Here is a 24499-nt window from a genome sequence, read left to right as displayed (position 1 = left end):
ACATCACAAAAACGCAAAACAAGTAGGCTCAGCAGATGTCAAATCTCAGGGGAGTGGTTGGCCAGAAGCATTTCAGTTGATTCAACCGTCCGGTAGTGTGCCAAACTCGCCACACATATTCTGGTGGCTCACTCTTGTGGTTTACACATTGGAGAACCATGACCACTGCCACAGAAAATGCGGTCCCACGAAAAATTAGAGGGGAGCGATCGCTCATTGAAGCACTGGCTGAATACCCAGGCGAGCTCGTAAAAACGGATTCTCCGAACTTTGTTTGTAGCGTGTTGCCATCGCACTGGAGATGTAATAAGACGCTACCGGTTGCATTCAAGGTTGTTGCACTCGGTGATATTCCCGATGGAGTTCTCGTCTCGATCGCTGCAGGCAATGACGAGAACTTCTCGGCCGAACTCCGAAACGCGACTGCCGTCATGAAAAATCAAGTCGCGCGCTTCAACGATCTTAGATTCGTAGGACGTAGCGGAAGAGGTAAGATACGTGCCAACCAGTTCGCATTGACGCGTATTGTAAAGACTGACTCACTTACTGCATTCGGTATGGAATCAGCCATCTGGAAAACGACATGCACTCATGAAAACATGTCATATGTTATATGGGACTTGCACATTGGTTGTCAATTTCAAATGTCTGTTTGTGAAAGGCTTGAATGGGTTTAGCATGTAGTAAGTTGAATATTTTTTGCCCGGTTTGTTTACATCCAGTTTATTTTATTTTTGCTTTTTTTCCACCTGTGCTCAGGTAAAACGTTCACATTGACAATAACGGTGAAGACAGATCCACCTCAAGTCGCCACATATTGCAGAGCTATTAAAGTCACCGTAGACGGACCGCGGGAACCGCGTAGTAAGTCCTCACAAAATCTTTCCTCATTTTTGGGTTGTTTGACAAACGTATTTGTGGTTCACCCGAGCTCATCGTAACCCAGAAGGTTTTGAAATTTTTAATAAGCTTAGTGTCTCCATATTTTTTCATTTATTCCTTTGATTTTTATTTTTTATTCCTCTTTAAAATTTTTGGATAAAAAAAATTCTTCTGAGTGAAAAGAAAAAAATTTCGTGTATTTTCAAAGAATTTAAAACTCTGATTCCGACGTTGATTTGATTTTGAAAATTGATGTACAATCAGAGATAAACATCTTCTCCGATGGGCAAATTCATAATTCCTTGTAGCTTTTAATATCTCGAGGTATTCGCGGCCACAACAAGACCATTCCGAAACATACAAGTCTGTAGTGTTTTTGCCGCAGTGGCCTGACTTTGTCGATACTGTTGAAACCTAAAACAGATAAAAAATTTGCGGGTTCATTTTGAAACGGGTGCTGCTATGTTGTTTAGATTCATGAATGCTGGCCGCCTTACCGCAAATAAACATACGCTGTGTTTAGATAAATACAGCCATCCCGTTGTCTCATTCTATGCCGAAGCCACGCGTAGCGGGGACAAGTGATTCAAGCGATACGCGGGAACATGATTAATGTTTAATTTGCAATTAATGATTCATAAAACGGGCGAAACCCATTGGTTGCTGCGTTAATTGAATTTATTATCGTATGTTTTGAAGAATCCATACAATACAGATGCAGGTGGCAGGGCAGGTGGCAAATAGGTTGTAATGCCATTTCACCTGTCTTCGCGAGGCTTTTAGAAATGCATTTGTTAATTTAATAGCATTTCTCTTTCGTCTTAATCAGGCTAATAAATCAGATAAAACATACTCCGAAATTGGATGTCTTAGAGACAAAGAGCAAGGCAAGACTAGAAATTGAAAGCAAACAATCAAGTGTACTTTTGGTGCAGTTCAGCTAAGGGTTTCAGCAAACAGAATTATGTAGTCAAATAAATAGAGTTTATTTTTAATTTCTGGAGAGAAACATATGTTGAAGTAAAAATTGACTAATTAGTTTTTAGTTTTGAGTTTTATCTGATCCTGCCCTATGAAGAAAGTTCAATTTTACTTTTGGTTTTCCTTTTTAATTGAATTAGGACAGTAATTGATTTACTTCTTCTGTGTATTTATTTCTGATTTTTTTACTGGGTGAAAGGCAATAATACTACATTTCTTGGCTAGGCCTCAAAATGGGATTTTTAGCTGATCTGCTTTTAATTGTCATTATTGATAGTTAAGAAAAAAATAGAACATAATTTCATCCAAAACCAAAATCCCTTAGTGTGACTTTCAGCTCTTCATGAGTCAATTAAAATTTTTTCTTCCAAAACTTGTCCAGATTTTTGTGGAAATAAACCAAAACCCTACCAGCGTCAACAAAATCTATATTTTATGGTGGCAAGGTCAAAATGAAACTTTTAACTTGAAACCACCAAAATCATATAGATGTCCAAAAATCAAAATTCATGGTTTTGGTTCGAGATAAACAAAAGAAGTAATTTGAAACTAGACCATAGCTATGCATATAAGCCTACTAGAAAATGACAGATTCATTATTGATTATGAAGATTTTTGTCACTGTTGGGTATTGTGTCATTTTAATATTTTATGACAAACACAGAAGCCCCTTTGGACAAAAATATTTCAATTAAAAGCCAGATGTTCAGGGAATTCAATATGTCTTTTGACAAAAAAAAAATATTATTTACATCCATAAAGAAGGGAGTTTGTGAAGCTCAAAGAAGGATAAATCCTTTCTAAAATCAATCAAGTCATTAAATAATTTTTTTGGGCAAATCTTATTAGATCAATTTTTTCCAAACATATTGAAGTTGCTTGCCAAAACTGGCCTCAATGTGGTTTCTTTTGGTAAGGTTTAAGTGAAATATAAGAAGTTTGTTTGGTAATAACCACATATATAGTCATTGTATTGAATCTTTTGGAGTCCCAATTTTGCCTCACCATCATAGAAGTTCACCCTCAAACCACAAAATAGCAATTATTCTGTCAGAGAGATCAAGCTTGGAGAATTCTCTTATAACTCTCTATTTAAAAAAAAATCATGAACTTTGTCTCCCAAGCAATAAACCTACTTCACCAAGCAATACATTTTTTACCAAAAGTAACCTCAAATTTTATATTGAATTCACTAAAATTTTAAAACCATTAAATTTCGCGAAGAAACCAACATCAAGCAACTCTTATCGCAAGATTTCTCCGTCTTTACAAAGACTTGAAAATTTTTTCCAAATGATGAACATGCGACTCTTCTTCATTTGCATCCACATCATTTTTTTATTTCTCATTAGCATCTGATGTAAGCGTGGGTAGTCAGCGATAAAGGACTCACTTCAAAGCACGACCTTTCTAAAACCAAATTTTCTCTTTCTCTTATCTTTCCTATTAAATCCACCGTCTTTGGCATAAAATCATTTGGCCTACTTGTTAAATGGCTTGCAATAGAATAATTGGCCATAAGTTTTGAGTGATATTATGTAATTTTCTTAAACCGGAAAATCCACAAATTGTCGAGAAACCTTTTCAGTCTCAGCAAAACTCGGTGAATAGCATAAAATCATATGATTTAAGGTCTCTGATGTAAGAAGTATCCATCATTTACTCTAAATTCCAAAGGAAATAGTTAGAAAAAAATTAAAATAACAAGATTCAAAGAGCAGCTTGTCAGACCTTTAAAGCAGGAAAATTCAAACATTGATTTAAAAGCAATAATAATGATATAGCTGATAGAAGATCTGAGCATTTAATTTTGATATTTCAAAATGTAAACTGATGTATAGAAATCTTCTCGCTTCTGCTTCATGGTGACGTAAATTATCAAGATCGAGCTTGAATTTTTTGCAAAGACGATTACAGATCTTCTGCTGTGTACCTCATGCAATGTTATAATTCGAAGCTAGTGGATTCTCAGCTGAACTGGGTTCTCCGATACCGCAGTTTTAATGTAATTAATAGTCGTACAAAGAGTCCCCGAACTTGGCCTGTTGATAATTCTTTTAGCGTCCAACTGTTCACACTAGGAGAGAAACGAACTTGTGGATTTTTCCAAGAGAGAACCACGCTGCTACTTAGGCTTCATTTTGTCGAAATTGATGAAAAAAAAGAGCTGTTCAAACCTGTGGTTGAACATCGTGCCTTTCCCTGCTACATTTCCAATTTTTCACTGATTTTTTAACCCAGAATTTCATAGCAAAAAGGAACTACCGATCGTGACTGATTCAAATTCTCAATTAAGCGAGCAATATCCAGCGCTTTGCAAACATTCCTTGATTTTATACGTAGATTGTCGACAAAGTTTTCAGCTCTTCAGCGTTTTTTGTACACGACGCATTTGCCTGCAGCATTTTATAAATGGTAAATTTCCGTATAAGTTCTTCCGATAACCCCTTTCTTTTCCAAAAGCTATAAATAACCGTACTTCGAAAACTTAGCTTTTTTAATCTTCTCATGACGTTTATATCCTCTCAGCCAAATGAAGCAATGTTAGGGATTTAGGATCGCGGTCATATTCAAATTCTGTCGCAAGGATAGTTATTGAGCGAATGAAGGCAACCTAATAGTCTTTTTTTATTCATTGCTTCCTTCGTGAAGGGGAGAAATCGCGGCCAGTGTTTATTAAACGAGCGCTTGTTCTTGTGTTAAGGGTGAAATTGTCCGAATATTCTAAATACAGTTCGTTCTTTCCAGTTTAAATTTCCCTCAATTTACTTGCTAACGGTTGCAAATACAAGATGGCACTCGACGTGAATTTAATAACAAATCTCACCCTAGTCCCAATTCAGTACCGAGTCATGATTAAGGAATAATAACACGTGGGAATCCTTGATACGATTTATTTCGACTTCTGTGAATAGAAAGATGCCTCTTGGCATATTTCCCAAATGGGAGCTTTTTACACGCATCCAAAGTTACAACAACTTGGGCTGGCGTCAAGTTGCTCTTATGACAGGAAATTCATTTTTCCTTGATAGGACACAGAACCCGTTCAGACGAGAGAGACCAAGCAGGCTACGACCAATTTCATTTTTCAGATCGTCTCTCAGAGTTGGGATTTGAAGGCCTCCGTCGCTCTATTAGAGACAACAGCTTCGGCCCGTTTACAGAGCTTCACCCAGGTCCTTTGCAACCCGTCAAATTACCCCCGGACGGTACATCAGCCTTCAGCGCGCTCGCTCCCGGTAAGTAGAGCTATGTGTTAAAACCTTCATTTACTTTGTAAGAAGCTTTGAAAAAAGGCCATTTTTGGAGTTTTCTGGTTTCTCCGTCTGCTATCAGCTTAAGAGGAATGTTGCGAAAGGGTGGAGGAAATGGTTAGACAAGGAACATTTAAAATCTGGTTTCCGGAACCGCTTCGTCATAAGCACAGCACTGTTTTTGTTTAGTTGAAATCGCGAGAGACAAGACTGCAATTTTTCGTTTTTTCCCAACTCTTTTTCGTACAGGCACGGTTAATAAGCTGATATTGTTTACTTTTGTTTAAAATCCTAGGCCATCTTTACTTAGCAATTTTTCTAATACTGGTCACCCAGCCATCTAGGTTTTTTTTTACGATAGTTCTTTTAAAGAAATAGTTGAAACTCTTATTTGACGTCGGCTGACTTGCCTAATGCAACTCGTACAAAACGGAAACATTAACGCCCTTTTTTCCCGTCTAGACAACGAAAAACTCTCCTCAAGATCACACCTTTCCACAGTGTTAAATTTTTTTCCTAATTTCCTTTTAGGAAACCGATAATTAAACTAACACTCTCTACTGGTCTTTTCCTATAGACTAGTGATACAACTGTTGAGGAGAACGAAAGCATTAATACCAACGTCTCAATAATCATTCGTAAAAACGGAATCTTTAAGGCTGTTGCATGGTTGAATCTTAGACCCTTTGTAAAGATAGTGTCATCAAGTGAACAATGTGCAAAATCGGGTATTCGGTCAATATTTACTTGACGGACTTAGTTTGCGTTCATAAGTGTCGCGATGGACTCCTCATTTCGTTCGCAAGACATTTCCATCTAAGTGATCTTAAATCAGGATTAAGAATGTTCCCCTTTTCAGTCGTGAGATTCGGCTGCATACAAGTCTTCATTTTAAACAATGAGGTTTCGATGGTGTCCTAAAAATATCCAAGGAGACTAAATCAAAGATTTCAATCAAAACCAAATGTGGCTTTTTGTAATTCAAATGTTCTGGAATTGAAACAGTGCCACAATGAATCGGAAATAGGAAATGGCGCCAGCCGACGATCTTTAATGGGTATCTTGAGCTGCCGAGGAAAGCTTTTTACTTTTTTTTTCTGTCGTAGTTTCTTTTTACCTTGAAAATGTTGTTTCAAAACTTAGGAGAGATCTACGTGCCCTCGATAACGTGCGGTAAACCAATTTTGTTACATTTAATTGGAGTTGACTTAGCAAACTAATTGTTTTTGGTTACCTCTTATTATGTGGTTTGTATCTACTAGATTCAATGATTATGGGAAAGCTCGATATCGATGATCTTGGAGTATTCTTTATCTAAAGATGCCATAACAAAAGAATTTATCTCTTTTAAAACCGGAAAAAGCTCTACGTATCGATGTTTTATTCGAGTGCGCGCGGATAGCATTGTTCGATGTAGTGAACAAAGAAGGAATTCAGCTCTTTGCTAATTCCTAAGCTTTACTCCCATATTTCGTTATCAAAATAACCTCTGGAGGCACTCTTTAGTATCATTATAAACCTGTGGGGAGTTCGCTGTGCTATTCAAAACAAGTGCAATATGTTTTGTTTCTTTTATTTACAGATAGCAATCAAATCCGTTCACCGTCCACGTGGGGTTTCCACGCTGGCTTTCCGGGATTTTTAGGCCCGAATTTGCCGCCTCACGCTCCACCAGATGCTCAAGTAAACTTAACGGCACTAAACCCACTCTCAGCGCCTAGACCTCAAGTGAACTTGCAGAATTCGAGTGGTAATGTACCCATGCTTCCTCATTACTCCGAACCAAGATTTCAGGGCATAGCGCAGTTTCCATTTCGTTCATCGCCGCAAGCTACAACGAACACGACTCTGACAACAGTATCAGACGGTATCGGCGGAGGCATGAATCAAGTGTGCCCGGCACCGCCCATGGATCCTGCTCACAGCATGTTCTCTTCACAATGCCAGCAGCTGAACACGTCTCCCGGAACGAATTCCGTTGTTAACAACTCTATGTTGAACAACAATAGTTTGCCTAATGGCATGGTGAACAATGGATACACCTTTCGTCCACAACCATTCATGCAACAAACAGCAATGACTAAGGTAAACATGCCAATAACTCAAACTACATCAGTGGGAGCTATCACGCAGGCGAACACCACTGCGGGGGTGACATTCCCCATGTCGAGACCTGGTGTGATGCCCCTTGTGGGACAAAGCATGGGGGTAGGAAGCCCCGCTGTTACACAGAGGATACCGCTACCTCTTGGAAACGTGGATTTGAACAGCGTGGGTAGCTTTAACGGTCTGCCCAGAAGCGACGGGCACGGAATGATCTCGTTGAAGCAGGAGCCTATTGATAATATGTCAAATCACGTTGTAAATCACCACACAGGACTCGAGGTTTCACACGCGGACACGGTCCTTCACGAACGGAACGGTACCACAACGCCAAAGGGAGTGTGGAGACCTTATTAGCGAATAGGAGTTTGTAGGAAAATTCTAGACAATGGAAACCATCCACTGGTATTTAAATTTAACTTAACATACGCCAAGATGTGCGGAAATCTACAAATTTTAAGGCAGATTTTTAGGTCGAGAACCCCTTTGTTTTAAAACATAGATTTCGATATCATAAGCCGTTGAACTTGACTCATTTTGGACCGAATTAGCCATGTTTTTTTTTTAACTTGCAAGTCATTGCATTTAGACTCCAATCGCTCGTAAAAGTTTAATGAAAATATAACACGGAGTTTGATAGGCCCACAAATTCAGATCGTAGAAAGCATCCGTGACAAAATTGACAACGCACTCTTGTCCTTAAAAATTAGGGTGCGGATTTTAATATTCGCAAATTTGTTTCGTTTTCTTCCGATTTATTTATTTCTCACTTGCCTCCGGTGAATATATGTGAAAACATTTGAGGCATAATCCATAATGAAATTAAAATATAATTAACTAAGCGAGGAAGAGTACCATAATATGGAAAGAGAGCTAAAGAATATAGTATTGATATTTATACACAAGTATTATTTGAAACCCTTCGGAAATAATATGTTTGAAATGAAATAAGATTTCAAGAATTATTCACATGCTGCGCGTGAATTGATGATTAAATTGTTAGAAGCTACTGATGCTGTACCTCATTGTTATTAGTAGTATTATTGTTTTATCATCATCATTATTAACATTATTATGACATCTATTATATGTGAATTTCGTATAACTGTACAACCAATTTCCATTTGACCGTAAATTGGTGTTATTTTTGTCCTTAAACGTTTATTTTTTTTGGCAAAATTGATCTGTTTGTTGTTCGTACCACTGGACAGCTTCTTGGCCGTTTGTTCTAGAATCGTGAAAACTACATAAATTCAACTTCAATTAACGGACAAAGCAACGCACCCAATATTACTGTTTACATATTTGCGTTGAAATTTAGGCCGTTAACGAACTCAATAATGAAACAAACAGTAAAAATTTAAAAAATAAAGACCTACTGATAACTTAAGTCCCTATATTTCGTATTTAAACCGCGAATAAATTATTAAATTAGGCGAGGTGACGCCAATTTTTCATCGTGTACTGAAATATAAAAACAAACTGTAGTATCTAATAATTTTTTAAAAAGTATGTTCGATTGCTAGTGGTATTTATTAATTATTGTTCTTGTGAAAGAAAGATTAATTGCAGTTAAGATGCAGGATTCTTATTGTAGTGTTGATAATAGTGACAACAATTAATCGAGGCGGCCGCAGACACCGCAATAACTTCGCATCATTAAGTTTGCGATTAAAGAATGACAACCATAACATTAGCGGTGATCGTTGTTGTAAAAGTCATGCATAAGCACTTATCTATAATCTTAGTGAACTAAATAAAACTGTTCGAGACCATTTAAAGAAACAGAATCTTGAATAAAAACACCCTTAGTGGTTAAGTAAGTAAAAGCGCGGTGATATTGTTGATTTCAACTTTAAACGGAAGTTGTTTTCGTTCGAAATTACTGATCACGCGATAAAATCATTCACGTGGAACTTGTAAGTCACGAACATTTGATGATCGACTTAAATGATTGAGAAAACCAACAAAACATTCCCAATTATTTAAAAAACCAAAACCACCACTTGATAACAGGTTAAAGGTTCTATCTTTCCCATCGTTTCTGAAATATCGTCCCTCGTGATCGAGGCATTAAATGTTGCCCATGTCGCTTTCACAACACAAGGAAAGTTATATAACTTAGTGTTTACTTTTAATTCTATGAGAATTCTATGACTTTCTTCGTTGTATAAGCTGATTTGAGCTTGTTTAAGCCGTGCGTGATCTAGGGTGTTAAATCTATAATCTGTCCTTGCAGCAACACCAAACTAACAAAGAAGGCTATTATTATTGTCTCTCAGTTGGGCGTCAGGCCATGCTAAATTGTTCGTTACGGGAGCACGGAAGTATTGTTTTCTACAATCTCCGAAAGCGAGCTATGAAACATCAAACACCACTGCTGTAGCAAAATTGCGACGAAGATTAAAAGTGAAATTCACAATTGCCATGACCTTCTTTTGGTAGCATTAAATCGCGCTATTAAATACTAACATGCAATCGTCTTGAAGTTGTCATAGTTCTCATTCCTGACGAGTAATGATAACAACAGATTTTCATCGCGATAGGAAAACGTGACTTGGGTTTTATAAGTTCATGAACCTTCAAGAGTGTGTGGTATGTTTGGAAGTGTTCAACAAGGAATTAATAGGATTGTGCATCTAAATTAACGTGCTTATGTAATAGCTGTTATTTGACGCACTCGCTTCAATGGATCCCTCTAGGTTTTTCCTTTAACAATTGTTTTGTCTCCACAGAAACTTTTTCCGGGAAGGAATGACTTGAATGTTGGCAAGTCACGGGCAAATTTTGTGATTATTCAATGTTGATGTTCATGATATGAAAACATTGCTGACCCTTTGACTGCTACGTGTCCTTTCGCGTGCAACTTTTGAGCACGAGACCAAAATGTTCTAAAAACGATCGATGAACTTCGCTGTGTCTGATTGAATTCACTACAAAGCTTCTAAATTGCATTACCGAGTGATTGAAAGAGGGATACAAAGCAGCTTATGCTTTTGCGGGAGATTTTAAGTACAAAACTAACCGCCAATTAAAAGATATAGGCAACTAAATCCTATGGATAGCGAGGAGGGGGTAGTGGTGTCTTTGTCGTAAAAAGAAAGATGCACACTTTAATAAAAATAACAACGATATCGCTAGAAAAGTGCACGGGAAGTCCTGACGGGTACAAAAATAATACTTAAAGGAAAACAAAGGACAATAACAGGGAACCGGAGTCATTATGCTCGCTTTTGCCGACTCTGACTAAAGATACCCTCTCCACCCACCACGACAATCTGTAGTAGCAGAATCGTGTTTGCGTTGAAACAGCGTACGTGCCCATGAAGTCCGTAAACAACCCGCTATTGACACGATAGACAAAGTGTCGCTGACCGCCTTGACAAAAAATCGCCTCACCCCATTGAGAAATGTCAATTATCTTTAAGCGCCTACGCTATCTTTAAGAATGAAAGGCGTCGAATTAAAATGTTTATATCTCTACGAAGGATTCCTGGCGCATCTCGACCGAATAACGCACATTCTTTGCTAAAAGGGGGTCGGTGTGCTTGGACGACTTATCAAGAGTTGTTATTTTAGACACAAAAACATTCTCGTTATTTGTATCTGGTTACAAAAATAGGGGCCAAATGTGGTCAATACTTTGTTGTAAATTATATACTCTTTTGTTTTTAAGTAGAAAGAGGACCTCATTAAGCCCATAAGCCGATCGTTGGGAGGGGGTTTCAGGACTGATTCTCCGAGTTCGTCCTACGATTAATATTGATCACCATTTTGCTAAGCGGACGTTTCGTCAAGTTTTCTTTTTTCCGTTTCAGCTCTGACGACAGACGAAAGTGCCAAGAGACCTATGGAACAATTAAATTTGCTCTTGAGTTCTAGTGATTTCCTTTCCAATAAAATCAAGCATTTATACACATTGTCATCGATTTACTTAACTCTTTTGATTTGTCAAAGGTTTTAATCTTCCATTCAGTAGACTAAACGTTTAAATAGCAGCATTACTGTTCTGTTTCGCAGCGAGCAGACTGAGATAATTTTAGCTGACGTGGTCAGTATTTTTAGACAGAAGTTTAAACATTGACAAGAGGGAAAAAAAATAGGTGCGTTGACGTTGAAAGGAGTCTCCCGCCAGGATGGTTATGGGGTCCAAACAAGATGACTCTTTCACTGATAACACTGAGACTAAGTTACAATTTCCATCTGTCGTTGGCAATAAAACATCAAAACGTGTGCTGTAAGTTGTGAAATCAGAGATCTTTTCGGCAGGAATCTTAAATGACGCTCAAAGTTTGGGCATACTTGCAGTCTGTCTGAGTTTTGAGTTTCTCAGTGATAACAACTTCATTCCCAATTTAGTATGTTGATCTTACTTTGAAATACTGTCGTGAATTTGGCCTACAGATATACAATTAGCATGTTTCAAAAACAACGCTCTAACAGTTTTTTTTTTAATTCACGTGAGCATACAGGCACGAACTGTATTTAAAAGGTCAACAAATGTCACACGAAATCAGTGAATGAAACAGATCTTTAACAGCATGCAATTACGAAAATGGAGGATTTGTTAGAGTTCTTTAAGTAGCAGTCATCAGTGAACGAAGCTCAACAACTGTAATGGATAAGAAAATATGCGAAATACTCAATGAGCTGATGATGGTCCTCGAGTCACAATTCATATTTAAGATCGAACCTCTCAGATCCCGGCACCAACAGTTGTTTTCTTAACGGAAAAATCATATTAACTAAATTAGTAAACACAGGATTTCGTACTTTGATGAAATGTTATTTTTGCTGGAGAACTTGCCAGAAGGATGCCAATTAAACAAGCGGAAAATGTTTACTCTGTAGCACCCACCATTGCGCGTCAATTATCAGTTTAGCCTTTTCATTGAACCATGTGGCGTTGTACTGTAGGCTATTCATTTGATAATCGTAGACAAAAAAATTGCAACTTGTCGAGTTTTAATTGAACTTTGTTATGTTGTTCTCCTTTCCTTCTTTCGCTGTGCAAAAGTTCGAATCTGGCCGAGAGAGAAAAAGTCGCAGACGATCAAGAAAATATGTTACTAAGTTGATTTTTCTTGTCTCACGACACATAAACAACAATACTTTAAGAAAAAAAAACAAGTGTAGGCATTCCAAGTTTATAGACTAACAAAACACAATGGTATTTTTAGCAATTTCTCACAGTTGTGCACCTCATGGTCAACTAAACCTTTCAACGATCACTGTAAAAATGAATTCCTTCCTTCCAGGATAGCGTCTAAAGAGAAAATAAAGAGCAAATTGGTGCTAATGACGGGTAACGTTCAAATTAAAATATTCCTAAACTGCCTGTGTGTGGTTTATATAAATAAAACACCTCCACAAACCTAAACAAAACGCATTATCCCCCGTGCGACACAAAGCAAACACAATACGTGTTCCGCCATGTTTGTTAGGTGCGGTTTCGACGTGAACGTGTCAAACGCCTCTTCAATGAAAAATTGTTTGCACATAAAATCATTAAGCGCATTTTATGTCAGTATTTGATTATGTCAAAAGTGTCGCACCGTATCTATCAACTCAAAGATTCATATAAAGGCTTAAATAATTAGAAATACTTAGGTCTTACTATATTGCGCTTTAAGTTGCCGAAGGAGGATGGAGCCAGTCACGTCTCATTCGATTCTGGAAAACGAACTGACGTGTTCAAACGTAAGTTCGCAAGGCCTGATTCTTTAAATTCGGAGAAAAGCTTACGCTACTTCATTTTAAAACGACAATAAAAGTATACAACCAAAAAACGTTCTATGACTTAATTTGTGAGAAAATCTTATACCTCTTAATTCATCTCAAAACGACAACTGAATCAAAGTTGACGGTCAAAAACGTTCCATGTTCTTTCTTCTCGGAGAAAAAACTTGCGCTACTTCATCTTAAGACAACAAAAGAAGTTTACGGCCCAAAAACGTTTTATGTTCTATAGTTTTTATGTGACAGTTATATCAACACAAAAGTACAACCTTGTTCTTCTCAAGATTGCGAAACTTTACATGGCGCCAAACAAGGACGCAAAACACGCCAAGTAGTCTCGAAAATTTTCGTTAGGTTGGACTTGACCATTTAGTTTGGCTGCGATGCTTCTAAATTACATCAGTAATATCCTCTTCAAGCTAATACAAAATACTTTCACTGAACAAGTTTACATCTCACATACCGTGAACTCAGTTAGGAAGCAATTCGTATGCCAATACAGTTATGGAGGCGCCGGAAAGTTGCGCTGTCATGTTTTAAAAAACTGCAATTTACGCTGTGAAACATTTGATATAAGACAGAAGTTTTTACGACCCATATATTCCGGTGATAACGGAATCAACAAGTTCGTTCAGTTATCAGAGCTGTACACCCACTTCATGGCACGTTTCAAACTCAAACGTTTTCTTCTTTAGCTGCATTCTAAAGCATTCTACGAATTTCCTTGCTTGAGTGTAAAATCCTTTTTTGGCTCATCAGAACTGAAAGAGCTTTTCAAACCTAGCGCGTTTACTGGCCGACCAAACTAGTATAACGAGTAACTTGGCAGATCCTTCCATAGTAATTCTAATCTATTGGCCTTGAACTTCAAGGCTACTGACGGAGAACGCCTACGCAACCGTTAAAGACTCACGTTTTCCTTTAGATGATGCTTTCAGAAAACAAAAAAATTGGAACATTCTGATCGTTCTCGTTCGAAAGGGAGTATAAGCCTTAGGCATAATACCTTGCATTTGAATAAGGCTCAATTTTTCCTCCTTCAAGAGGACTGAATTAACGGTAACGAAGGTAGTAAAACGCGTTGAGAATGTTAAGGCATTAGGAATGTATCTTGACATAGGAAGTAGTTAAGAGGTTTCCATGCGTACGTTAAACTCTTGAATGCACGACGTAGGGACGCCGGAAAAGGCAAGAATTTTCTATTCATACAAACATGTTTACCGTTTGATTTCGCATTAATGACCATTTTGAAATGCGTAAAAACATTTTTTTGAAAGTGAGACTACGTAGCTTGGAAAAGAAACTCTTTTGAAGTACGTTGACTGACTTGGTGCATTGTAAAGTCAATAATCGTAAAGTAGCAAATGAGTCTTTAATGGGCTGGAAGAAACGTGAGTATTTGTCAATGACGGGAGTATTAGAAAAATCCAATAAACTTTCACGGGGACCAATACATCATCAGTTAGGATTCACTTACTATACAGCTACCAAAACGTGTCTCTAAAGAGAAACTTAATCTATGACCTAACGCTGAAGGAACAAGAAATCTGGTCCCCTTAGTTATTTAAAAATGGCTCTTTCAAAGAAAAAAGCTGCACATAACATTTAACAAATTTGTTGGTACTACCACCTCGTGTTTCATTAACGACACAAGCTGAACTCTCTATTTCGAATTGAACTCGGTTAATTCGACTTCACGCTGACTCGAACTTAAAGTCTTTTCATCCAAACCTAATTTTTGAGTCCGTCTACGTAAGCTAACTTATATGAACCTCCAAACAGTCAAATTGCACATCGTTTCCCTTATTTAGCAATTTAAGTAAGTTGTGATCTACCACATTTAAAAAAACCCATTGCCGAAAAGACCTGTGCGGATGTTGAGACCAAGTTCACGAAATTTGGTTCGTTTTGTTCAGTCTTCAGTGGTTGAGGCCAAAGAAGCCTGTTTACCGAATTAAAGCGCAGTTTAATCCCCTATTACTGATAGCTTGCTAGAATATTCTGCAAGATAACACTTTTTTCAGCAACGCCCTTATTGCAGCACTGCTTATCAAAACAAGATCAGTGGTATATAATAATGTTGTTTTATTTCTGTACTCAAATGTTTTACATTCACATGGTATGGCTCGTCTCTTGAATTGCTTAGTCTCAGGGTTCGATTCATTAATGGATATACTTCCGTTTCCACAGCTTTCAGTTGGTTTAACCAGTTTCAGCTCCTACAGTGTGACTATGCCTTTCATTTATAATTTGGTGCATTTGGAACAATTCACTGGAAAAACCTTTGTGCTTCTACAGTTCCATTTCTACTTAACGTCCTAAGAGAAACAAGTACGAATGTGGGCGCCGTGTCGCTACGATCATGGACACGAATGAACTAGTAACAAACGCCAGCCACAAGGGAAAAGGCTGACTTAAAAAAGAAAACATTCATTACCACTAGGTTTCCGAGACTTATTGACACGAGCAAACCGCTTCCAAAGCTTCTAAACTTAGTGGGAAACAAGCATAGTACTAAAATGCCGTTTTACAATTTTATTATATGAATACATCTCTGTCGTGCTTCAGAGGAAAGTCTTCATTCCACTCTCTTCCCGAATTCAAACACTTGAATTTTGTATTTGCTAAATTTTATTACACATATTGAATTCGCTCCGACCTCGTGGTCTTCAATCACTGATAATTGAATATATACATCAAATATGTCCTGCGGTCGAACTCAGCAATATCATACTATACTAACCGTGAAAATGATGATACATTTATTGTTATCATGGGTCATAAATTAACTTAATGACGCATTTGAGGTTTGATATGGGATCATGTAAAACGCGCGGTAAGTTTTAAGGACCAAGTGTTCGAAAGTCACCTTATAATAATTGCCGAGTTACGTTAAAAAAAATTGATTGAATTGATCGTTAGCTGTAGAATCAAAGGAACTGCGGCACGTACGAATTTTTGAAAATGTAGATTGAAAAATACCTGAAATTCTCTGTAACTAGGAAAAGGAAGCACGGCTGAAGAAATTCATTTGGACATAAGCACCATTTCACAAATTGAAAAATGTGGGAAATGCAATCAAGAAGATTAACTGATGTTGAAGATAGCTCAAGAAATGAAACAAACTTATATTTTAAAAAAATGCATATTTTTTTCTTTAGATTGTCCCAGATAATGTAAGAAGTAAACTTGTCTTTTCTTTTTCGCTCGCGTGATGAAGCTGAGACGAAAAATTCCAGAGAACAATTCGCATTACTAAAGAAAAAAAAGAAAACTATTTCTTAGCAATTAACAGGATGTTTTCCTTCCGGTTTCTTCAGAAAACAAAGGATTTATTTTTCGAAAAATTAGCAAATTTCATCTCGACAGTCGGTGAAGCCGGACGTGCTTTTTTAGAAACACGCGATCTCGCCAAAACGGAAGCTTCTCTTTCATTTTTAACTCCCAGGAAACGATGCTAAAGAATAACATTTGCTGATAGCTGGCGAACACTAATCATTGTCTAAACACATGTCTCTCAAAGATAAATTAGTTTTGAATGTCGCTGATTAATGCAATACAAAGCAATCTATGGTATATTCGATTTCAACGACACTCCTCAAATACTTGGAAACGAACCCATTTGAAAGCATGTTACCTGCCGGGTTATATTATATTATACCGGATTTGTTAGTTTTATCTTTCACTCTATCTGCTTTTCCGGAACAAATATCACATTTGTATAAAAGTGGCGCTTCCGACACAAGAAAGGCGCAAGCTTTTAAATCGTAAAAAAAGGCCGTTGAAGACATTCCTGAGGCGCCAACTGAAAACCCAATATCTTCTTTTAGATCATAAGAAGCTTTTATCGGTTCGGCTAATAAACAGTATTATTTGATTCGGAAAAATCTAACGAAACGTGTAACAAATACATCATAAAGTGAAACCGAAAAAAATATGTAATTCTTTCACGAACTTCAGCGAGATAAACAACTCCCTTTGTTAGTTTTAAAGAAAATAAAGCTTAAGAAAACCTAATTATGGACTCAGACAAAGGTCTGCTCATTTCCTTAAGATTGATCAATATTAATTTTTCATGTTTAAACTAGATCACACGATAACAGCCCGCACTTTAACAAACGATTTTTCACTTTGATCAAACTCAAGCCGAGCTTACAGGAAACATCTCCTTTTAATTAAAATCACAAATGAGCTAAGGAAGTAATTTTGGTCTAAACTCTTGCAGCTCAGTCAGTCTTCGCGCTTTGTGACACCCCATGCAGGCTCGGAATGTACCGCAACTTAAAATACTTGTTAACAGCTCCGCTGTATGTACGCTCAGTAGAAAAGGATTCCGACACAACGGGAGTTTACGTGACTACAGTGGCTTAGTTAACTTCATTCTGCAAGTAATTGAATCAACGCAGATTAGTAGCGGTTTTTTGGTCGGAAATGGCACGTTTACACACATGTTTGCTTTGCAAGTTTTAGGAGATGAATGGAGGGGGAAGCGCTTAATCTCTCGCAGCCTGGTAACAAAGAGATCGTGTCGGGCGGGGTCAAGAGCATGGCTCTCACAACACCCTTCTTTGTGGTATACCACAATAACCTCATACCAAAATCTCGGTCTGTTTCGTACTTATTTCATAACATGTGGTTTGTTTGTACACACATGGCGTACATAAGGGTTGAAGATTTGCATGGGCTGGGAGCCAGTTTTTATTCTATTTATATTATCGTTGTTAATGCTGCTTTTATTGAACGTAACAATTGCATTTACCTAGAGAATTCCAACATTCAGCCTCGTGGCCTCTTTTATAAAGGACAGACTAAGGAAAAACTTTTTTTATGAAAAAGTGAGTTTTGTAAATATCGCAGAGTAACACATAGAATTGGTAAAAAAAAAAAAAAAGGATTTTCCTTCTTCCACTAGAATTTTTTATTTCGCCTTCAAACACATGATTTGCTAAAAATTCCTTCAGACACTGCATTGTAAACAAATTAAACTTTTCAGGCAACCATGTGAAGGTAGAAAAGAGGTTGTATTTTTTTTCTCCTTATTTTAGTCCATGTGTTCAGGATAGAGGGTAAAACGAAAGATTGTCAAGTACGGGGCGTAGTGACTTACACTTTCAATGAACAGTTCTCAAGGAGGGTGTGGTGTCAGTCTCTGCTCCTTATCATGTGCTCCAGAAATGTCATTATTTATGGGTTATTAAGGTTCTACTGCTTATTCCATTCTGGTTAAGCTCTTCATCTGAACGACAGCAAGAAGAAAAAATCCTGACAACATCAACACTAAAAAGGTTTTGTCCTCCGCTCTCTAATTTACAGTGCTCCTGATTCTAAAAAATAAAAAAAATCAGCATTTATCATTCAGATACAGAATTTTAAGATGTTTTCTTTATCAGAGTCGTAAACAAGAGAAGCAGAAACGTAACCGTTCGCAAAACAACTTCCTATAGAATGATCGGTCTCGAATGCCATGCTAGGACCTCAACTGTGCAAAATTTATTTGTAAATTAATTTTCAATTGGAAGGCTTAAGTTATTCTGAACAGTTCTTATTTGGTTTAATTTTCTTTGAGATCGAAGCAGTTTACTTGGAGTAATTTTGAGTTCTCCTTGGTTTGATCAGTCTATGGATCAACCATAGGGCGAGGCACTAAAGACACGCAAGACACCTACTTTCCCGTAGCTGTGAAACAATCGTGGGCATTAATTCTAGTCGGTGATTCTATGATAGTTGCTCCACAAAATCAAAGAAATTTATCTCTTCATCCATCTATCAATGCTGGCATCAGCACGTGAAATCCCCGCAAAAACGGATCTGATGATAGGTACGCATAAGTGCAAGCATCAGCAAAGGTCCTTCACTGCTGATTGTTACTGCTAAGGCGAGCACACCCACAAAAATCCAGATTATGCACAAGCCCAACCTTGACATGCCTGATCGCAAGCTGAGGAAAACTTGAAATTTTTCTTCTCCGTTTTGAGACGCACAAAACAATATCGTTTGGGTTTTCTGCGCTTTGTTTAAGTTCCTACAAGATAGGGTTTTAAGTTGCACAATAACCCAAAAACACTCTTTGAAATCAATATTCCTATGCAAGTGATTGGTAGCGTCGTAATATTTTTCCTGACTATTGATAAGAATCTGCGTCATATCTCTCAGTCATGGTTTTCAAATTTTACGTTCAAATATCTCAAAAGTGAGCTTCTGCAAAAGATCTTCGTGCGTCCAACAGTGTGACCTCTTATTGCTTCTTCTGATTCCGGGGTGCGTTTCACGTCAGCATGCATAAGAACAAGAAACCTATGTGCAAATGGGTGTGGCTTACGCACAGGAATCGGGGTTAGCATCATTTTAGAGTCCAGTGCTCATTTCTGTGATAATAACCACCAACTGAAACGCAAATGTTGGCTCTGCCAGTCTGCCCACATGTTAAAGCGCACGCATAAGCCTAGGAACTTATTTCTATACTTGTAAAACGCAAGCTTTTGCTCCTCGTAGCAACATACTTGTAAACCAAACTTAAATCCTTAAACTCCCACAAATGATTACAAACTTATTTTTCCTAATTTTGAGTTCTCCTTGGTTTGATCAGTCTATTGATCAACCATAGGGCGAGGCACTAAAGACGCACAAGACACCTACTTGCCCATAGCTGTGAAACAATCGTTTCCCCAAGCTGAGGAAAACTTGAAATTTTTCTTCTCCGTTTTGAATTATTTCACAACCCACACGTTTTCCTTAAAAGGTTTCTTAGACGTTGGAGATGGAAAATATACGAAAAGTCTCCGTCTGTTTAAAATATGACACGACAGTGTCGAGAAGACGAGATTTGTGGAACGAGATTTGTTCCCGTTGAGAGACTTAACCAGGATAATTCTCAACTGAAGAAATTGGTTGGAAGCTAGTTAGAGAGGTCCGCGCTCGAGATTGGGCAGGGCCATCGTGTTGTGTTCAATTTACTCTCAGAGTGCCTTTCCCTATCCACCCTGATGTAAGAATGACTGGCATCCAACTGGAAGAAAAACCTGACGAAATGCTGGGAGGTAAAATGCTATAGACCATCATCTCATCCAGGGGGAGTAACAATACCCACGGCCGCTTCATGCTACGGAAAGTGGGATAGGCTCCAGCCAGGTAAGCCACTTGGCCCCATTACTTACCCTCCCATTTTACAGAGGGGTACGTGTAGAACGCTGCAGTTATTTGTCAAGTATTTGTTTACACGGTTTTACACGAAAGTGGTATGTTCTTCAACCGTTCCTCAACGAACCTATTGCAGGGCGTCGTTGAAGAAAACAATGGGCCGGTTATTTACACAGGGTCTAACCCAAACTGAGGTTTTAGGCAAACAGTGGGTTTTACGTATTCTCTACAAGAGGGTTGCTGTCATCAAATAAATACTCTTCCACTGCTAGCGTTCGGCCCTCTTGGCGCTGTTCTCAAAAATAAATGTTTTGATTTAAGAATTAATCCCAATTTCAAGAAAGTTTAGAACGTGGTTTGTTGAAAAACGGCTAAACTTTGTTAAAATAACGGGTCCAGTGAGTAATAAAACTATAGACGCACAGTATCTCTCAATAGGGTACATCATGCCATCAAGTTGGTGACGCCGGAATGGAGAAACAAGTTGGAGGTAGGTAAACAGCATAAGAGAGATGGTAAGTTTTGAGCTTGGTAAAGAAAAGGAGAAAGATGTTTTTCGTCTTGTCACGAACGTGGGACAAATAACAAATTCTGAGTCCCCATGTGGAATCGAATATCAGATCTTAAGATTTCGCGCTCCAATCCTCTACCACTGAGCCACAGAGACTCCGCAGTGAGCGAAGTTTATGACGAATACTGTTAGGATCAGCAATGTAGATAGCGTCATGTTTGTAAATAGAATAAGAGAGATGGTAAGTTTTGAGCTCGGTAAAGAAATAAAGAAAGATGTTTTTTGTCTTGTCACGAGCGTGGGACGCGAAGAAGTGGGAGGTAGTTTGCGATCCATGCCGATAGTGCCTTGATTCAAGAATTAATCCCAATTCTTGTCTAGTTTTTCATTTTCAGTTGCAAAGTATTTAACATTATTGGGACCCTGAGCCATTTGAATCCGTCACAACATTACAATACACTATAATTACAATAAAAAATACAACCCTCGTCAAGTTTGATTGAAACACGCCAGTTCCTCCAAAAGATTAATTTTTTTCAGGAGGTCCAATCTTCTGTTACCAACAATGACAAACGAAAAAGGAGGAAATGTTTAAACAATTGTGACGAGGATTGTAACTTTGCAAGTAGATGTAAGCACAGATCCATAGAATTCTAATTGGAAATTCCGTTGATTACTGTACAGGAAATCTGATTTGTTTCTTTAACCACAAAAAATCAACCAGACTTTTTTCTGGCTAATTCGTCACAATTAAATCTTGCAATGAAAACGTCATCGAGACTATTACTTAAAAGAAACCACGCCTTTCCAATACAAGCAAACTTTCCCGTGAAAAGCCACGACAAGGTATCTGAAATCCATAAATTGCAAATAACGAAGTTTCCCTGATTTACCGCAGTTACAATACTGTGAGGGAATTCTATTTACAATGAGGTCACCTTAATGATGAACTGTTATCAACAAGGAAAGACTAACATTTCCGTAGTTTACTACTCGTTCAAGAATGCCGCTCGTTCTTATTCTCCCTTGTTCTTGTTCTTCTTCTTCTGTTTTTTCCCTTTCTTTTTCTTCTTTTTTTCTTTTTTTCCTTTTCCAAAGACAATTGACTTTAGAGTTGACCTGTTCTCCCACAGTGCCTTTGATCCCTTTTTCCTGCACCTTTGAAACACCAAAGTAAATCATTTTAAATTTACCATGCAGTCTACCAGTAAACGAAGTCTTATTTTAATTTGATTTAAAAATCGCACTTACAACCCCATGTCTTTATCCTTCACCAATTTATCCGATAGAGTGGTTGAAAAGATGGGACAAGAATTCCCCTACCAAAAAAAATAATAAACCACTTCTAAAAAAAGGAGATCTCTCTGCGACAAAATTTGCCGATGTTGATAACCTACGAAGAATTCGCTCCTAGAACACCGCTAAGGATTTAACCCTTTCATTACTGCTTAACATTTGCCAACCACAGTTTGCTCTTGTTAATGTGGCTAAGTCAAAATAATGCTCATAAAACAGAACTACAGAAGGGATTGCGTCCAAAACGCGCCATCATCTGTTTTTCGTACGTGCTTGCCTAGTTTTGAATTTAACACCGTTTCATACTTGACAAGAATAAGCTTGATTAGAGAAATAATATTCTCACTTTAAGTTGTTACAACATGATCTATTGAATGGACGCATTTCAGTCTACGATGGTTGGGCAAAGGTGTCCAGACACTGAGAAAGCGTCTGTTTTATTAAAAAAAAATTGGAGCAATAATCGTCGAAAAAGGTTTCTTTTCCCTTTCTTATGTAGTTGCAGCAACCCTTTCAGTGTTGCATTTCTTTTTAACTTCATAAAAATGAGTAAGGCACCAAATGGTTTCCTGAAAACCTAGACACAGGCAAACGAAGTGCAACCCCCGCTCGCGATAACTATAAGGCAAAACAGCTACAAGTCATTTTTTGGGGTAACAGGTGACAGTTTCTCGGTCTGTCTTATCTGTTCATCCTTTAACTCCCATGAGTGACCAAGACAGAATTTCTCTTTACAATACAATATCAAGCAGACAAATGATGAGAATAAAGATAGATACTAATTAGGAGATTATTAGTTGATCCAATACCAAATTCTCCAAACTAACATCACAAGAACTATATGGCAGACAGTAAGGAGAACTACCAATGAGATCTTGGGAGCTAAAGGGTTAAATAGTGGCTGGTTGGTTTTCCTTTTCGGTTTTGAATCACGAATGTTTCTCACGCAAAGTTGACCACGTTATAGGAACACTTCAAACACGGCGCTTGAGGACGATTCTATGGCTATCGACAATTATTCAAATAAAAAATTAATCAGTCATGGGTTTTGACCTAAAATTATTATCTTATAATAGAACAAATCAAAAAAAAAATTAGATTTAGTGTTCTAATTATTGAGCAAATATCAAAGCAAATCAAAATCAAAAAGGGACATAATTCTGTCAAATTTTCAATGAAATCATAATCATGAAATCCGCCAGAATTTTGAAACACGACCTTCGAAAAATGCCTCGAAGATCTTTTTCACCTGCGGATTGTGTATTTCTCTTTTAAATGTTTTAAGAATTGACTTCTGATGGTTAAATTTTGGTCCAAGCATTTTAAGCATTTTTTTTGTTAACAAACTCTCAAACCCACCAAAAATCTGTAATTTTCTAAAAAATTCTACCGAAAAATCATCTCGTCTTGGTTGAATACAGAGTACGTATTTCTTTTTAACGCAACCACAGTTTATAACAATGGTTTCGTTCTGCATGACGTAAAACTATCAAATATTCACAGAAGAAAAAACGAAAATCTTCGTTTCAGATACTGACGTAAAACTTATCACATAATATTTTCATTCCAAAATTAGCAGGTTCGTTGTTTTGCTAAAAACTAACCAGGGCGAAATATTTCAATATTGTAAGATAATTGATGAATTTTTTTTATCGACATGTTCTCGCCGATTGCAAACCGACAAACGAGACAACTTGGCTGTTCGCGTTTTCCTTGCAATGCTTCCCCAACAAATACATGATATTTAGAACTACAGTTAAAAGAACGGCAACTGGCAAAGATCTGAACTTTCTCGTCTGTTTTTTGACCATTTGGTCATGCATTCAGGTAAAAATGACTGCCTTTGCTGCGAAGATTACATTGTTTGCTTTTTCTCTGTTGGACATATCAATTTTAGCATGAATGGTAACTCAAGCAGAATCAAAGACAAATTTTGTAAAGTTCGAATTTGCAGTAAAGGTGCTTCCTTGATAGCCATTAGAAACTAGATATTTTTGCCTAGTGTTGGAAAATATATTTATTTACATAGTACATTGGGCAAAGAAAAGCTTTTACGACAATCTTGGTTTAAAATATCCATGTGTCAAAGCTTAGATATACGGTAATCAAAACATCACAAATTTCTCCACGTTCACAGTGATTTATTCATGTCACAATAGCTACTTACTTTGAACACAGTGATTGTTCCATGTCCTGTTTCTTCTTCGGATTCAACTTTGTAGCACAAATTCTGCACCGACGACTTTCCGTCTGACCCATCCTGGCAGTTCACAGCAAAAAAAATAGACTCACCGTTGCCGGAGATTTAAATTGTAAATTTATCCCTCAATCGAACCGAAACAAACTTTCGCGACAACTATTTCTGTTTAAGGTCGTCTATAGAGTCGACAAATTGTCACAGCAAGCTCTATAACCTTCCTTTTCAATCAATGGTGAAACGCAATAGTCGCCCAATAAACTCTCGGCTGAATGACACGACAAACAGCCAGAAGTGTTATGCTTCGATCGCGGTTGTTTTCTGTCTTGAATGTAATTATCATGATCTTCGTCACAGCTTTTGATTCGCCAACGATTAAGCTAAAATTTTCATGAGAAA

General features: G+C 37.5%; 1 protein-coding gene across 1 annotated transcript; it reads left to right on the top strand.

Annotated features, from left to right (window-relative positions):
- Nucleotides 1–39: 39 nt before the first annotated feature.
- Nucleotides 40–8230, top strand: LOC131779110 (runt-related transcription factor 1). Its single transcript, XM_059095646.2, has 4 exons — nucleotides 40–489; nucleotides 760–864; nucleotides 4896–5102; nucleotides 6700–8230. Exons 1-4 carry the CDS (start codon nucleotides 159–161, stop codon nucleotides 7575–7577), a joined length of 1521 nt encoding a protein of 506 aa, XP_058951629.1. The 5' UTR covers nucleotides 40–158; the 3' UTR covers nucleotides 7578–8230.
- The last annotated feature ends 16269 nt before the right edge of the window (nucleotides 8231–24499 follow it).

This window comes from Pocillopora verrucosa, chromosome 9 (genome assembly GCF_036669915.1).
Source record: "Pocillopora verrucosa isolate sample1 chromosome 9, ASM3666991v2, whole genome shotgun sequence".
Lineage (NCBI taxonomy): Eukaryota > Metazoa > Cnidaria > Anthozoa > Scleractinia > Pocilloporidae > Pocillopora > Pocillopora verrucosa.
Note: the sequence above shows the minus strand (reverse complement) of the source record. Positions and strands in the feature narration are given on the sequence as shown.

Coding starts and splice junctions, on each gene's coding strand:
- LOC131779110 (XM_059095646.2), top strand. CDS start 159: ATGACCACTGCCACAGAAAATGCGGTCCCACGAAAAATTAGAGGGGAG. Junction 865..4,895: donor CGGACCGCGGGAACCGCGTA/GTAAGTCCTCAC, acceptor TTTCCTTGATAG/GACACAGAACCCGTTCAGAC. Junction 5,103..6,699: donor CTTCAGCGCGCTCGCTCCCG/GTAAGTAGAGCT, acceptor TTTTATTTACAG/ATAGCAATCAAATCCGTTCA.